The sequence below is a fragment of the Eublepharis macularius genome, chromosome 1 (assembly GCF_028583425.1).
Source record: "Eublepharis macularius isolate TG4126 chromosome 1, MPM_Emac_v1.0, whole genome shotgun sequence".
NCBI classification, from domain to species: domain Eukaryota; kingdom Metazoa; phylum Chordata; class Lepidosauria; order Squamata; family Eublepharidae; genus Eublepharis; species Eublepharis macularius.
The window spans coordinates 189,867,166-189,884,677 of NC_072790.1; the positions used below are offsets into that span (position 1 = coordinate 189,867,166).

Here is a 17,512-nt window from a genome sequence, read left to right on the forward strand (position 1 = left end):
GGCTTGAGGCATGTGTGGCAGCAAGGCTCTGGGTGGGAGCAAGCTTATTGAGTTTCCTCGGCTGAGGGCTCACTCTTCTGTTTCATTTCTTTTCTTTCAAATCTTATTTGCTTGTGGGGTGGTGGGCTAGCCTAGGGCTGTGCCCCAACCCAGTCTCAGAGCTCCAGTCAGGCTCTGGGACCAAGCGTATTGGGTTTCCCTGGCTGAGGCTCACTGTCCTGTCTAATTTCCCCCCTTCAATTCTCATTTGTGGTATTCCATTAGGGCTCTGCCCCAACATAGTTTCAGGGCTGCAGCCAGGCTCTGGAACCAAGCGTATTGGGGTTCCTCGGCTGAGGGCTCACTCTTCTATCTCCTTTCCCCCCCTTTCAATCCTATTTGTGGTGTTGGGATAGGGCTGTGCCCCAACCCAGTCTCAGAGCTCCAGTCAGGCTCTGGGACCAAGCTCATTGGGTTTCCTCAGCTGAGGGCTCTTCTTATAGCACCATGAGAATTGGAAGGAGGAGGAAGGGTGGTCATGAGGGGAAGAAGTGCCAAAGTTATCCTGGTTGCCCATCACCATCGGTGCCCAGCACCAGCTGTATTGGGGACTGGGAAGTCTTAGAGGCAGAGCCTGTTTCTATGGATCTGTGTTGGGGGGTTGAGGAGGAGACAGGAGAGCTGTTAGTGTTGCCATAGGAAGAGCAGCTGCTAAAACTTTTTGAGGAGGGATCTCAGGAGGATGCCTTGGGGGGTCTTAGGGAAACATCCAGCTCCTCCACATCCCAATCTCTTGGGGCTGCCCCTACCTGCAGTCTGTCCTTCCAGCCCAGCCCCTCAACTCAGTGGTTATGGCTCCATCCTCCTCCTGACCCATCATCTCCTGGTCGCCGTTTCAGTCCCACACTTTGGCAGCACTTCCAAATCCCAATGACTCCTGTTTGGAGCATTGCCATACCTGCAATGCCTTGGTGCATAGGGCTCGGGGGATCCCAAGCACCAGCTCTTCCAGGACATGGCCACCCATTGGAACTCCACCTACCTGATGATAGTGCGTCTGGTGGAGCAAAAACATGTGTTGGAGGACATCATGACCTCCACGCCCATTATTCATATGGGAAGGGTGCTCAGCATCAGCTCCATGGACTGGCTAGTCCTCTCCCAAATGGTCCATGTCCTGAAGCCGTTTTGGGACACCACTGATCTCCTCTGCTCCTACAAGTCCAGACTGGAACAAGCCATCCCCCTGATTCGTGGACTGGACTGGGTGCAGGATAAAGAACTGGTGCGGGGGGAACTTGGGAACTTGGTGTCAGGGACTTGGTGAAGAGGTTTCAGGCAAGTGTGGCTGCCTGCTTGCATCCCGTCTGCAAACAGTGGGCATACAGAATGGCCTCCATGTGTGACTCCTGTGTAAAGGGTGTCATCACCATGTACCAATGTGACCCCCAGTGCTGGAAGAAGGAGCTCCACAGATAGGTCTGGAGGTTTCAGGAGAAAAGACATGGCCGGAGAGAAGAGGACACGGAATAGGTGTTGGTGGTGGTGGTGGCGGATGAGCCCAGCATCCCAGTCTGTGGCAGCCCACCCTACAGGGACCACCCCCACTACTGGTCCTCGGTGTTGAACTGGGAGGTTGCCAACATCAGGAAGGAAAGGGTTGCCTTCAGGTAATGGTGCAAGAGTACCTTGTTGAGCCCTCCGACTCCAATCCCCTAGAGTATTGGGCATGTAAAGCTGACATCTGGCCGAACCTATTGTCCATGGCCATGAACTTTCTCTTCTGCCCCCCCGCCCCACACCAGTGGCCAGAGCGAGCAGGTATCCTCCCACCTGGGAGATATCCTCCGTCCCTGCCGGTCACGCCTGGTCCTGGCCCTGATGGATTAATTGGCCTTCATAAAGCTTATCCTCCCCCTGCTGGCCTACCTTTCCCTAGACCTTGGGGTAGATACTTTGCTCTGAGCAACCCCAGTCTCTATGCCACTGCCAGGCTCAGTCACCTCGGTCAGGCTCTGGACCACCCCCAGTTCATTGCGGGCCACTGGGGTCCAACCCCGCCCATCTCTATGTCACTGACATCCACATCAGCCAACTCTAATGGATTCCTCTGTTGAATCTCTGAAGAACACGTTGGTGTGAATGCACCCATGAAAAGAGAAATACAACCTCCTTCCACAGGGGTATGCTGGGGGAAGTCCTCCCTTGTGGCCATCTTTTCAGTCAGGTGGGTTCTGGTGGTAGCATCCTGTGAGGAGGACTCACAGAAAACAGTGCACTGGGAAAACACCCCCCAACTGGAGAATTTCAAGCTCTAGTGCCCCAAGGGCAACTGTACTATCTTTCCCCCACAGGTAGGGAAGGCCTCCCTCACGGCCATACCATCATAGAGGTGGGTTCCAGTGGTCACCGCTCTCACTTCAGGATGGATGGAGGTGCAGTTGGCAGCTCTTCCATTCATCTATGTCTCAGCCTTCCCATAGTTTAAGCAATCAGCTCTGACCTCCGTCGTATTTAATATACAGACCTATGATATAAAATCATAGGACCTGTCACAGGCAGGGCTGGGGGCACCAGCTCTGGCACTGGCCTGAGAGGGGGGGAGAGAGAGAGACAAAGACAGGAACTCATCCTCTGAGGAGGACTCACAGAGAGCCCAACCGAGGCTGGCCAAAGACAGGACCCCTGGATTAAATGCAGCTTGATCTGCAGCAGGGGAATTCCAGCAAGAAAGTTGCTGAGACCCACCCAGGAGTTCAGGCATGAAAAGAATGTTCATGCTGAATGCAGAGGACTGGGGTGATTTGATTTACTGCCTCTCTAGCTATGGATGTAAGCTGTGGTAAGACAGGGTCTCGTTGAGTCACCCCACTTAGCACATTCTAATACCCTGCTTCCATGATTAAATCTGCACCCTAAGATTGTGGATCAATCAACCAGCACTGATAAGTTTATTCCGTCGTGGCCAACGTGTTTGCGAGGTGCATTTCTCCATTTGAGGAATTGAAAAGATTTCCCCTTATGTTCCCTGTCCTTGCCCGTGTATACAGGAAGACCTGTTGTCATTGCCCCATTGGGCTCACACTGCCTCAGAAAGCATTGGGGAGATATAGGTGGGGAAGGCATCCATCCATCCATCTGTTTTTCTTCATGTCCCCAGGGGGATCGCCCCCTGCAAGCGGGACTTACAGTAGCCTTCCCCCAAGGTGGGGAAGGCATCCTTCCATTTGTTCCTTGCCACTCGGTCAGAGAGGTGGGTTCTTTGGACTGCTGATGCAAATAGCCAAGGTTCAGTTTCGATATCTGTGGGCTTCTCGCTTCCATGCATCCCATCCTTCTCCATTGGGGAGCTGTTTTATGCAGACTGCTGCCACTCATCCCTAGAGAGGATGGTCTGCTGTCCTCACTGTGCCTGGTCTTAAGGGTGTTCTTGGGCCAGGTTGCAATTGAGCCCGTTGTGTGGCAACACCGTCAGTGAGGTGACTTTCTGTGGCTGAACATTGCTTGCCTTAGGGTCATGATGGCCTTCCCCTTTTGTCCCATCCTTGCCCAGCGCAATCGCACCACTGGACTCCTTAATATTAAATGGCATCTCATCAGCCTCTTTGCCCAATTTTGTACCACATTCCCTTTTACCCTTCTATCAGAGAGTAGGGGAAGGGTCCTCCTATCAGGTGTGGGGAAGGGTCCTTCTGAATAGGGAAGCACAAGCCCCCTTTCCCCAGGCATGGGGAAGAGTCCTCTCAAATAGAGGAGCCTAAGTCTCCTTCCCCCAGGAGTGAAGAGGTCTCCTTTTGAATAGAGGAGCACAAGTCCCTCTCCCCCAGGTGGGGGGAAGAGTCCTCTCAAATAGGGGCACACAAGTCTCCTACCAGGCATTAGGTAGGGTCCTTCCAAATAGAGGAGCACAAATCCACTTCCCCCAGGCATGGAGAAGGGTTGTCTTGAATAGAGGGGCCCAAGTCTCCTTCCCCCAGGCATGGGGAAGGCACCCTCCAAAGGCAGACGTTCTGTTCCCTCATGGCCCCTGCATCAGCAAGATGTCTTTTGCCAGTGATGATCCAAATAGGGGAGCCCAAGTCTCCTTCCCCCAGGTGTGGAGAAAGCACCCTCCTGGGCCTGCAAGGAGGGGGTAGCCACCAATGAAAATCACCTCACCAGCACAGCAGATGCAGGACCACCCAACCCCTCGCTACAGGAGCCCATCACCCCTACTGGCAGGTAGGGCAATGGGTCCCTGAAACCTTCTGGGCCCTTGAGGAGGGTGTGGCCACTGATGAAACCCACCTCAACAACACAATGTGGCAGCACCCCAGTCACAAAGGGGGTGTTGGGGGACACCCACCCTATCCCCTGCTAGAGGAGCCCTTCACCCCCAGGGAAAGGAAGGGCAGCAGGCCTCTGAAGCCTTCCAGGCTCTGTAGTGAGGGTGGGGTGACCCTGAAGCCTTCTGGGCCCATAAGGAGGGGGTGGCCACTGATGAAACCCACCTCAACAATGCAGTGTGGCTGCCCCCCAGTCACAAAGGGGGTGTTGGGGGCCACCCCACCCTCTGCTACTGGAGTCTATCTCTCTTGAGGAAAGTAAGGGTGGGAGCCCCTGAACGCCTCCTGGGCCCTTGAAGAGGGGCAGCCACCAACATAAAATACCTCACCAATGCGGTGGCCACCCCCAGTCACAAAGTGGGGTGTTCGGGGCCGCCCCACTCCCGCTACAGGAGCCCGTCGCCCCCAGGGGAAGAAAAGGTGGTGGACCCATGAAGACTCACAGGCCCACGAGGAGGGGGTGGCCACCAATGAAACCCACCTCTCCATTGCAGCAGGCAACCTCCAGTCACAAGAGGCATGTTGGGGGCCACCCCCCCACACACACACTACAGGAGCCTGTTGCCCTGGGGAAGTAAGGGCGGCAGGCTCCTGAAGCCTTCTGGACCCATGAGGAGGGGGTGGCCACCAACAAAACACACCTCACCAACACGGTGGGCACTCTCCAGTCACAAAGGGGTGTGTTGGGGCCGCCCCACCCCCGCTACAGGAGTCCGTCACCCCCAGGGAAGGAAGGATGGCAGGCTCCTGAAGCTTCCAAGGCCCACTAGGAAGGGGCAGCCACTGATGAAACCCCCCTTTCCATCATAGCAGCCTCCCCCCACTCACAAGGACCCCTACTACAGGAGCCCATTACCCCTGGGAGAAGGAAGGGCGGCAGGCCCCTGACTGCTTCCTGGGCCCTCAAGGAGGGGGCAGCCACCAACGAAACCCACCCCACACTGGTGGCTGCCCCCACAACTAGAGCCCATGGCCTGCATGGCAAGTAATGGAGGCAGGTGGCACTGGACGGCCTCCTAGTCATGCAAAAAAGTGGCGACCACTTTTTGAAAAATGCATCTGCTCCAGATGGCCACCTCCCAGGCAGCAGAGGAGGTGTTGCAGGCCACCCCTGCTCCAGGAACCCATTGCTCTGCACAGCCGACCATCAAAGTCACAACCGATCACCAGTAGGTGTCTTGCAGGGTTGGGATGGGAAAGGTGAACTGAACTGCACTGTTGTTTATCTGATTGCAATGCAGAGCTTGCTCCCCCTCTTGAAAGTGCTCCTAGAGACAGCTGCCGCTTCCCACCAGTGCAGCCTCCATACCTCCTCATGGAGGTCCAGCATCCTCCATTCGTGGAACTTCTCATTATGGAATGCAATCCCGATGTGCAATGGAGCCCTGCCGATGCCTGGCTGTTCACATCTGCCTCTTCCCAATTTTAGTCTATCCCCCACAAAATCCTCACTTTCATCCTCCTTTCCATATCTGTCCCCTCCAGATGTCTGCCCCCCAAGAGTCATTCTGTCTTTTAGTCTCCCCATGCCTAGGTCTGCCTCCTCATGATGATTGTTCTCTTTCCCAGAGTCGGTGCTTCCAGCCTCTTCTTGGACAGCCAGATCGGGAGATTTCTATTCCCCCAAGGAGACTCTCTTTCCCCCCAGGATCGCCTCTGTCCTATCCTGTACAAGAATATCCCTGTCTCCCCAAAGAACATCCACTCCCTCCCCTCAAATTTAACCTCCTCTCATAGATTTTTTCTGTTCTCGTGTCCTTTAAAAGAATATGCTTCCTTTCTCTCCAAAAATATCTCCTTGATTGTTCCCCCAAAGAGTACTTCTCTCTCTCCCCATCCCAGTCCCAGTGCAGGTTTTCTGCTCCCAGGAACCATGCCAGGTTTATGCCAGGTTTACTATTACAAGTGGTAGACAGTATATTACTATTACTATTACAAGTGGTAGACAGTATAATGTATTTATTTTGGTTACTGACATAGTTCTCATTTTTTTAAAAAGGGAAGTACTTGTATCCATTTCTTAACCCCAAATTTTTCCATATACCATCCTTCCATATATCTACCATTATGGGAAATTTGATTTTGATACTCCTACTAGTATGGTTTGCCAAATTCTCAAACTTGCTCATGAGCAACTATAGACTTGTATAGATGTTTAAATGTGTGTACAGGCACTATGAGTTGCTGGGTGAGCCATAACTGAATCTTCCTAGCATCTTTTAAAGTTGAATTACAGCTCTGTGTGGCCTGATTCATATTAGAGCCATTTGCAACGAGATGTAATGCTTTCAACATCACGTGGTTTTGCAAATTGAAACTGGGTTCACAACATTGTTATAGCTACTATAAAGAAAAAAGACAGGCAAAAATGGTACTTTCCCCTCTTTAATGAAGTAATAACAGGCCATGGGCACTTTTGATTAGCCAGATCTTGTGGGAATAGGTAAGTTAAAATACTTGTCAATCAATGCTGTCCCTATTGAAATCAGACTATGTATAGCTGTGCTTGCCTTTAAAAGAACATAAGATGAACCAAATCAGACCAGTGGTCTACCTAGTCCAGTAACTGATTGAAATAAGATCATGCACAGCTGTGATTTACCTTTAAAGGAATATAAGATGAGCTCTGCTGGATCAGTCTAGTATCCTTTTCCCACAGAGGCCAACTAACTTCCCTGAAGGGCCAACAAACGGCATAGAGGCTAAGACCTTTCCTTGGTGTTGTCTCCTAAATTCAGATATTTACTGCCTCTGGATGTGGAAATTCCTTTTAGTCTTTATGACTAGTAGCCATTGATGGATCTACCCTCAATGAATCTGTCTAACCTCCTTCTAAAGCCATGGCCATGACCACGCCTACTGACAGTGATTTCCACAATTTAATTACATGTTATTGAAAAAGCACTTCTGATTGAATGAGGGGAACAAAGGAGAGTGGTGTTTTCCTCTGGGCAGGAAGAATTTGATGTAAAGGTAGGGGGATTGAAGATAGTCCCCTTGTCATGGACAGTTTCCACAGAGGAGAGGGACTGATCAAAATGATCCTCCCCTGTAGTCTGACTAATCTGATTTCAGATGGCATTTGGGGATTTTCCTGCTAATATGAGTCCCAATCCTGTTGATACCCAGGTTGTCTTTTGGAATGAGGAAATAACCTGGGCCATTGACACAATCCATTTCTGAGGTCTGAGAGCTAGGACAGTCCTTTGGTTTACTGAGGGGCTGTGGACAATGAAAGTACAAGGGAGACAAGGGAGATGGCTAGAGCAGCAGTGAGGAAAGACTAGGGGCACAGGCTAGAACACATTTTAAAGCCTACTCTGTGGCGGTGATGTCAGCAAAGAAACAATACTTCTCTGCCACCATAGCATCTATACAGTGTAGACCTGTGGAACTCTTCTGGGTAGTCAAGAGTTTATTAGATTCTGGCCTACAGGAAGAGGTGGACTGTTTTGCAGCCCGCTGGAATCATTTTGCTAAGCACTTTGCATACAAAATTTCTCACATCCATTTCAACTTGGGAATGCACATTAGCAGTGATAGGATTGGATGGTTTTAGGGAACCAATTTGTCCAGTTGTGTGATAACTTGTCCGGTCTGAGGATATGGACAGGATTTTTGGAAGTCTGAGACCCTTGTCTTTCCTGGCTGCTTAAATGTGCTGGGGTGGGGGCAGTGGACTAAATCTGGGATACATTAAATGCCTCCCTGAGAGGGTGGTCACCCCTGCCTTAAAGTGGGCAATGGTGTGTCCACTCCTAAAGAAACCTACTCTGGACCAAGGAGACTTGAATAACTACTGTCCAGCCTCAAATATGCTCAGATATACTATTTGTGAGCAAGATGATTGAATGAGTGGAGACTGGAATCTTCAGGAATTCCTGACTAAGGCAAATTGCAGAAGCAGGGCTGGTATCCACACATGGCAAGAGCCTCCCTGAACCCTCTTTGCACAGCCATCCTGGAACCAGCCCTTTCTGGAATTCCCAGGTCAAAAATATACAAGAAAATCACTGTTTTGAGTTGTTACTGTGGTTTTCTAGAATGCTTATACAAATCTGGGATTCTTAGGCCTTACATTCCCTCTGCCCATCACCTGAACACAAAAAACTACACACTAGCAGCAGCCATCTTCGGTTTCTTTCATTCATCAGTGACCTAAGGAAGCTGGCTCCCAGCTGGTGCAAGCCAGTTGCAGGGCCTGGTACAGCTGTGGTTCTGGCTTGCTCCTTCTCCTTCTTTCCATCTTTTGTGTGGACGGGGCTGCTTTTGCCTGTGCAAGTAGGACAGCTGAGGGCACCTTGTTCAGAGGCTTGCAGAATTGGACCCTTTGGTCCCATTTGCTTGAAACTTGGTGTTTTTTAGTGGACTAGCAGTATTAGCTCCACTGCAAATTTGGTACCACTTAGGTGAAAAACAGACCTCCCTGAAAAATGTCTCTCATAGGGGATAATGGTAGAGCTGCAATTCTCCTTCCCCACTTTGTGAAAGGAAACAAACAACAGACCACAACAAGGAAGAATGGCAAACAGTGTTTCCAGTAGAAAGATTAAAAAATATATTGTCAGTCAGAGTAGGAAAATGAAATGAATGCAGATAGGGTTTTTTAAATATGCTGTTGGCTGGCTGGCATCCTCCTGCTAGGCTGCTGCTTGACTGCCATTCACCACTACCATAGGAATCAATAGAGAGAAATGCACCTGAGCCAAGAGGCACCTACTTCAGGGGTCTGTAAAATCAAACCCCTTTGTTCAATCTGCTTGAAACTTAAACAGTTCATAGATTAGAGGGAGAACTGTGTTTTGTGCAAAGTTATTGCCATTTTCTTTATAAAGGGCTGCCACAGACCCTGAAATACATTTCCCATTGAAATGTATTCCCATAGCTCTGAAATTAGAGCCTGAAAAAACAGTTTCGGAATGGATGAAGGCTAACAAACTGAAATTTAAATCTGACAAAATGAAGGTGCTACTGATGGGGTGGGGGAGGTCTGACCCAGGAAACGGATTATCTCCTGTTCTGGATGGGGTTGCACTCCCCCTAAAGAAGCAGATTTGTAGCTGCAGGATGCTCCTGGGTGAGGGCCTCCTGTAGGTGGCTGCAGTAGCCAGGCACCATCTTCAACTTGTGAGCTAGTTGCAACTCTTCCTGGGCAGGGGGAAGGGAGGTCTTGCCACTGTGGTGCATGCCCTCATAACATCTAGATTAGATTGTTGCAATATGTTCTACATGGGGCTGCCCTTGAAGAGTGTCTGGAAGTTACAGTTTGTACAGAATGCTGCAGCCATAATGTTGACTAGACGGAGTGGGTCATAGGGACCATATCACTCCAGTCTCATTCCATGTACACTGGCTCCCAATTTGTTTCCAGGCTCAATTCGAACTGCTGGTATTGATCTTTAAAAACCTGTATGGCATGTGGCAAGCATACCTAACCAACCATCTTCTCACAAAACTTTAGAATTCTCTCCCCAGGGAGATGTATCAGTCTCCCTCTACTGTTTCCTTCTGCGAGCAGTTGAAGACTTTTCCCCCTCTTTGGCATACCCCCCAAAACTGTTATTGGCCTCCTCCCTGGTTTTTGGTGTTATGTATGTTTATAAGTTTTTATTTCATTCTTTTTATTGAATTACGTGTGTGTGGAGAGTGCTCTCAAGTCAGAGTTGACTTATGGTGATGCCTGGTGGGGTTTTCATGGCAAGAGACTAACAGAGATGGTTTGCCATTTCAACTTTCCCTCCCCATGAAAACTCCAGCAGCTTCTCCCCTTTTCTTCTCTTCTGCCACCTTTATCTGTCTACCTCCACCTCCCCAGTCTTCATCTTTCCCCAGTCTTCATTTTTCCACATGTCAGCTCCTGCAAACCCTCTTCTTCAGTCCAACCCACTTCTATCTAGATGGGTAGCCGTGTTAGTCTGTCTGCAGCAGTAGAAAAGAGCAAGAGTCTAGTAGCACCTATAAGACTAACAAAATTTGTGGTAGAGTATGAAGAAGTGAGCTGTGACTCACGAAAATTCATACCCTACCACAAATTTCATTAGTCTCATAGGAGCTACTAGACTTTTGCTCTTTTCTATTGCCACTTTTATCTGTCTTCTCCCACCCTTTCTTCAATTCACATTATGTGATGTGGGTGGGGAAATTAAACCCTCAATGAAAATTTTTGAAATTTCAGTTTTTTCTGCAAACTTGGGTAGTTTATATCCAAAGTTTGTCGAAAAATTTCCTTGTCTGACTCTGACCCCATTGTGTGGATCTGCACTCTAGGGCCAAGTTCAGAATTAGATATATAGATAATATTTTCTTTCCCAGTTACAGTTTATAATGCATATACTGGAAATCAAGCAATTTTTATCTATGTATATACCAGTGCTAAGGTTGAAATTGCTACTGAGTCCTGCCTTCTGTGCAGTATTCAATCTTTTGTTTTAGAATTTAAAACACACCTTTGAAATATTGCCTACATTTTTTTTCAGAGTTTGGAAACTTCTGGCTTTTAAAAACATGGGATCAAGTATTTTTATTTTCATTTTTTAAAGAAAAAATCCAATACAATAGGCTGATAACTGGGAGACAAAGAGCAATTCCTTTGTAAAGTTACAGTGATTTTACAGTTTGTGCGTAAGAGAATCACATTCTCTTATTATCGTAAGATACTATTGTGTTACATACAGTAACATTTTTATATGACTTTCAGGCGTCCTGTGGGCACTCGAGAGGAACTGCTTATCTTCATTTGGTCTGAAGGTGCTTTGGAATTTATCGATGCTACTGACGCACTTCAGCCATTCACAGAGTATGAATATCGCATCAGGGCTCAGAATTCCAAGGGGTCTGTGGATAGTCTGTGGTCTTCAACGCAGACTCTTGAAGCTCCACCTTGGGGTTTGAAAGCCCCCTGGGCCCAAGCTATAAGTGCTTACTCAGTACTACTAAACTGGACCAGCCCGACTTCTTCTAATGGTGTTATTTCTCAATATCGAGTTGTCTATCAAGAGAGACAAAGTGACCCAACATTTAACACCCCAGCTGTTACTGCACTGACTGTACCGGTAAGAAATAATTAATTATCCAATATTTATAAACACAAGAAAAGCCGCTCTGGATCGGACCTGTGGTCATCTAGTCCAGCATTCTGTTTCATACGGAGGCCAACCAGCTGCCCTTGAGACTCAACAAACAGGGAATTGAGGCCAAGGCCTTCCCATGATGTTACCTTTTAGCCCCGAGATTCAGAAGTTTTATCACTGGTATTTAGCATTGGTATTCAAAGGTTTGCTGCCTCTAGATTTGGAGATTCCCTTTAATCATCGTGACTAATAGTAATTAATGAATCAATTTTCAATGAATCAGTATAATCCCCTTCTAAAGCCATCTATTCTACTGGTGATCATTATATCCACAGGCACTGAATTCCAAAGTTTAATCATTCATTGAAATATTTGCTTTTCTCCATCTTGAATTTATTGTGCCCCACATTCATTGGGTGTCCATGATGAGTTCTAGTAGTATGGGAGAGGGAGAAAACGTTCCGTGTCCACTTTCTCCCCATGCTTAATTTTATAAGCCTCTCTCATGTCCCCCTTACTCTTTTTTTTCAACTGAAAGGTCCCAAACCCTTGCACTTTTCCTCATAGGAAAGGTGCTTTATCCCCTTAATCATCTAGGCTGTCCTTTTGTGCACTTTTCTCAGCTCTACAATATCTTTTCTGAGAAACAGCAGCCAGGCCCCTACACAGTATTCCAAATAAGGCTGTACCATAGATGTAAATAAGGCCATTACATTATTTTTAGTCCCGCTCCTAATAGTTCACAGCATGGAGTTTGCCTTTTTCAATGCCACCACAAACTGGGTCAACATTTTCATCAAGTTGTCCACAGCCCCAAGATCACTTTATTTCTAAGTGAGTTTATACTCCTTCAGCATATATTTGAATTTAGGGGAAAAAATTTGTTCCAATGTGCATCTCCTTACACTTATTTACACAGAACTTCATTTGCCACCTTGCTGCCTACTTACCCAGTTTAGAGAGATTCTCCTAGAGTTTTTCATAATCCATCTTCATTTTGCCCATGCTGAATATTTTTGTATCCTCTGCAAATGTGATCACTGCACTACTCATCCCCAAATCACAGATTATTTATGAACTAATGAAATAGCTCTGGTGTTTGCGGAACCCCACTGATCACTTCTTCTTTTATTCCTTCACTCGGCTTCCTGTTGTTAACCAAGTTTTAATCCATAAGAGGATCTATCCCATCCTCTTATACCATGACTTCTAATTTTACTCAGAAGATATTTGAAGTCCAAGTATCTAATAACTACCGTATTACCTTTGTCTACAAAACACCAAAAAAGAACTCCATTGCATGCTGATTTTCCCTTAACAGGCTTTGTTCTTCTAACTACATAGTAACAGTTTCCACTAATTTACCCAGAATAGACATTAGGCTAACTAGCCTGTAATTCCTTGGATCTCCTCTGAGCCTCTTGTTAAAAATTGGTGTAACATTACCTAGTTTCCAGCCCTCTCTTAGAGAGGCTTGTTTAAGTGACAAGTTGATGCACTGGTTAGAAAATCAACAGTTTCGCATTTGAGTTTGTTACAGTGTGATCCTAAATTACACCCTTCTAAGCCCATACAATTTAGTAATCTTAGCAAGGAGTAATTCTTATGATTGCACTAGAAAGAACCCTTGGGTGTACACCATTCAAACCGCAAAACTTAGTCATATTGTGTTGCCCAATAGTCCTAGAACTTCATCTTTCATCACTTCAATTTGACTCAGTTGTTCGGACACTTTTCCTGACAGCAGTGGTTCTAGCGTAAGTATGCAGCCCACATCTTCCACAGTGAAAACAGACATAAGGAATTCATGCAGTTTCTCTGCCATTTCTCTATCTTACATTTATTGCATGTTGTGGCACATTCCTTTTATGAATTCATTATGGTATACAAATGCATATGCAATGCGTGCTATCTAATTATTCATGTACAGTTTGGCCAAGGGGTGAAGGAGAAGTGGCTGAATCACTTGTATATGAACAGTCAAATCCCAAATATGCTTACTTGGAATTAAATTAAAGTTCAGTGGAGCTTGTTTCCCATTAAATAGGCTTAGGATTTCAGCTTGAAGTCTAAAATTGAAACAAAATCAGATATTTTCAGATTCGTGGAATGTAATTTTTTCTTTACATATTTTAAGACCATGCTGGTTTAAGCATGATAGCAAAATTAACATTAGTTTGACATCTGTGATTTATGTTTAGTAATTAGGGAGATTTGCCTCATAACTCTTCACAATCAGAAATAAATTAACTACTACAAAAAGAAAAAAAAAACTTTCACCAGCAGCAACAATAGTATTTCTATAATAGCTTTTACTAAGAGCAGACCTTAACAAACACAGCACCCTAAAAAGAAAGCAATGCTATCATCTTATGTTAGAAATAGCAAAACTGATGATAGTATATGGTGGTATGTCTTTTGACCAGAAACATGCTATGAAGCAGGCCCAGCAATGATGTATCCCAGGCTTGGCATTAGATTGGCACTGTATTGAAAATATGATAAAGAAATGAAGTCCCAGAAGCAACCTCCAGTCTATCTGAATGTGAATTTACACTTGAAGGAGATGGCAGAATTTGACTGGAGACTTATTTATCATCTACTGTGGCAGCATTTTAAGTTTAAATCGTGGAAGAAAAATTATTAGGAGGAGCACCCCCAATATGACCTCTAGGACCTCTTGCAGTCTTCTGATAGCCTGGTTCTGCCTCCTGTTTCCAGGTTTAGGGCAAGTCCTTGGGCTAGCAGGGAAGGACTGAGGGCCAGAATGACAAGAATCAGGTCATCAAAGGAGCTGTCTAGATAATTCTAGGCAAGAACTGGTTTCAAAGAGGATGCCGGACCAGCAAAGATCAGGCTTCAGTTCAGCTTGGTTGCCTTATCCTTTATGCTGTCCCCCTAATGGGACCTTGAAAATGACAGGAATCAGAATATAGATCCTCCTCCAAAGTGCAGCTCTGTGATGGGAGATTTTGAGCTGCTTAAGGGTGTATTCCATCATCTAGAGGAAGCTCTGTATGGAACGACTGCATGCATTGTTCTTGGGATCCTGGTGATGAGCCAGAGAATTCCATAGGTGGACAAGTCTCCTGTGAAAGCCTCTCCTGGTTGAGACCTAGTGCTGGAGTCCTGACTAGGGAAGCACACCAAGAAACTTTCTGTATCAGTTTTGGTTTTGGAGGCTCCAGAATAGATTCATATCATTACTAGTTTATTCCATGTCAGCCATTTTTTGTTGTTGTCTTAATTAATTTTGGTCCATGGTGCATGCATTTGCCACATGTGTACAAAAGCATGCTGTTCTTTTCAAGGGATAGAGTGGGGAAATGAGGCCCTGTAAGCCCCCCTCTTGGTCTAAACCACTGATACACTGAGTTTTTCCTCAAGCACAGTAACACACATAGATAACAACGAACTCGTAGAAGGCAAGTGTCGATGGGTGGAGCAGTGGCAGCAGGGCATTCCCAAGGAGACCTCTCCTTTGCATTCTGCTGTTGCCTGTTGGTTTCCCGTATCCTTGTTCTTTGTAGTTTCGTTCTCACAATGAGGGGTGAATCCAAAGCCTTTTGATGTTCAGCATTCTGCGGCAAAATGTGATGTTCTTGCTGCCATTCTTCTCTAGTGCAGGAAGGCAGACAGAATGTTTGACTGAACCACCCCCACCCCAGCCCAAACATACCTATGTTTTCCCCATAAGTTTTCCTTTTGCTGTGGGAGGTTGTTTTTGAAAGAGGGGAGTATACACATTTGCCATTTGATTCAGAAAAAGAGAGAGCCCTGAAAGACTATTTAAGCAATCCTAAACAGGTCTACTCAGATGTAAGTCCCATTTTATTCAGTAATGCTTACTCTCAGGGAAGTGCATTTTGAATTGCAGCCTTCGATTGAAGTCTCCTTTCCAAATGTTTCCAAAACTGATAGGAGGGGAGGAAGCTCCTCTTGTGAGGACGCAATCGGCAGGGAGGGAGAGAATGCCATTTCCCAGGAAGCTATGAGCTGGGGAGTGGGAAGATGCATTCACGCCAGAGACATTGGTCTCATTCCCCCTTCCCTTCGTGCCCTTGGGATCTGAATGGTGCTGTTCAGAAAAATAAGCCTCTGCCCTGCAAGGCGAGCCCAGTGCCTGCCTGCTACTGGAAGGTACGAAGTGAAATATACAGCCCTTTTGGTGGGAAGGACTCATTACAATTTAGTTTTATGAATTTGGTTCAGCGTTCCAGAAACTGCTTTAATGAGCTGAACCAGCAATTTCTGTGTGTATTTTCAGCTCATTTTTCCCATTATCTACATCCTGATACATGATACACCTGTGTATGTGGGTACAACAGGGTCTGAGGGGAGACCCTCCTTCTTCCAAAAAGCTCTCACCCTAACAGCTTCTGCCACTAATGTGAAAAAATACAGAATTGTAATCTAATATTTCTGCATCTGGCAACACCCTGGCCCCCCTTCACAGCTGAGCTGCAGCACCAGCTATACCCCCAATGAGTTTTCATGGGTAGAAAGAGAAAAAAATAAAATGGCTAAAAAGGAAGGAGTAATGTGCTATTTTGAAAGCAGACCTAAGCTCTGCGCATTCCCCAGATTCACTGCAGTCAGAGCTTACTCACAGAAACTCTGTCCACACAGCTAGCCTACATAACCCTTTTAAATCAGACCCAAAGAGGTTTTCATTTGATCGGTTTCAACAGGGAAGATCTTGGAGCTCCACGTGTTGTATTCAGAGCATGGCACAATGTCAGAGCTCCCCAAAAATGGGGGGCATGCTGCTCTTCATTCAGGGTAAAAACTCCATGCAGAAGCAGCCACAATTGTTGAGACACAGAGTAGGTACTCATGGTAGGGACTATGCGGAAATAGTGGCCACAGTCACAGTTTGAGCAAGAACCTCCCTGTGTTTCCCAGGAGCCCAGAGCGAGATATAGCCCAAGATGTGCACCATATCATTAGAGTTATAGGTATCCTGGCTGTAGTTTGTGTAGTGCTTAGGAGAGCTGTTGCTGACTACATGCTTAGTTTGTATCCTAGGTAGTATGTGCTGGGGCTTGGGGGGTGGAGCTTGAAGGAAGCAACTTGTATTTTACATTTGTTCTTAGGAAATTTTTAAAGCTACACCAGGGCTCATGCCCATATAATGTTACATCAGCATTCAGTGCATGATCAAAACTGGAGACCTTGGGTGCCAACTAAGCCCTGCTCCTACCCTGACACAACCATGATGCCATGCATTCAGGCTCTGGGAGTATGCCAGTTATGCAGGCATGGCTTGGCACTAGAGATGGTACGAACCTGAATACAAACTAAAAAACCCACGAACTAGCCCGGTTCGTGGTTCGTGAACCAGTGGTTCATGGAAGCTCGTTTCCATGAACGTCCATGAACTGGTCTACTGGTTTGTTTGGTTCGTATTAAAGGGCAGTTTAAACTTTTCCTGTCACTTGCAAGCAGCAGGGTCCTTTAAACACCCAAATCCCACAAAACGCAGCTGCGGCAGCCATTTGAGGGGTGAGAAGGCCGTTTTCAGCCTCCTCTGCCACTTTGCAGGCCCGTGCAGTGGTGAAGGAAGCCGAAAACAGCCTTCCTGCCCCTCGCAGGAGGAGGGGGAGGAGGCTGCAGCCACAGAGAAAACAAGGTAAGTGTGAGGCTGGGGCTGGGGGTGGGGGCTGGGGCTGGGGCTGGGGTTTGTGGGTTTGGGGCTGTTTAAAGGGCCTTGCTGCTTGCAAGTGGCAGGTCCCTTTAAACTATCAGCTGGCAGGTGGGGGGAACCCCCCCCCCATCGCCTGCCAGCTGATAGTTTAAAGGGACCTGCTGCTTGCAAGCAGCAGGAAGAAGGCCCTTTAAATGATTAAATGCCCCTTTCCCTGCTGCTAAGCAGCTGGAAAGGGGAATTTAAACCCCATGAACCACAAACTGGTTCAGGAACTTGCTCCAGTTCTTGGGAGTTCGTGGTTCCTGGTTCATGGAAACCCATGAACCATACGGTTGAGTTTTTTTTGTGGTTCGTGCCCATGTCTACTTGGCACCAGTGTGTCTCCAGAATAAGGTAGGGTAGGCCTTAGGTCGCTATCCTAAACCATTCAGAGTTGAGGTTTGGAGTTTCCCTTTTAATCTTTCTCTTGATTTTCTGCAATGTTGGCA

The 17,512-nt window shown here is 46.9% G+C and overlaps 1 protein-coding gene across 1 annotated transcript in view; it reads left to right on the forward strand.

Annotated features, from left to right (window-relative positions):
• USH2A (usherin) overlaps positions 1-17,512 on the forward strand; it is an 843,391-nt gene that overhangs the window by 711,938 nt on the left and 113,941 nt on the right. Inside the window, exon 60 of the mRNA XM_054970549.1 lies at positions 11,002-11,356. Within this exon, the coding sequence (XP_054826524.1) occupies positions 11,002-11,356 (355 nt within the window). The remainder of the gene's footprint in view (positions 1-11,001; positions 11,357-17,512) is intronic.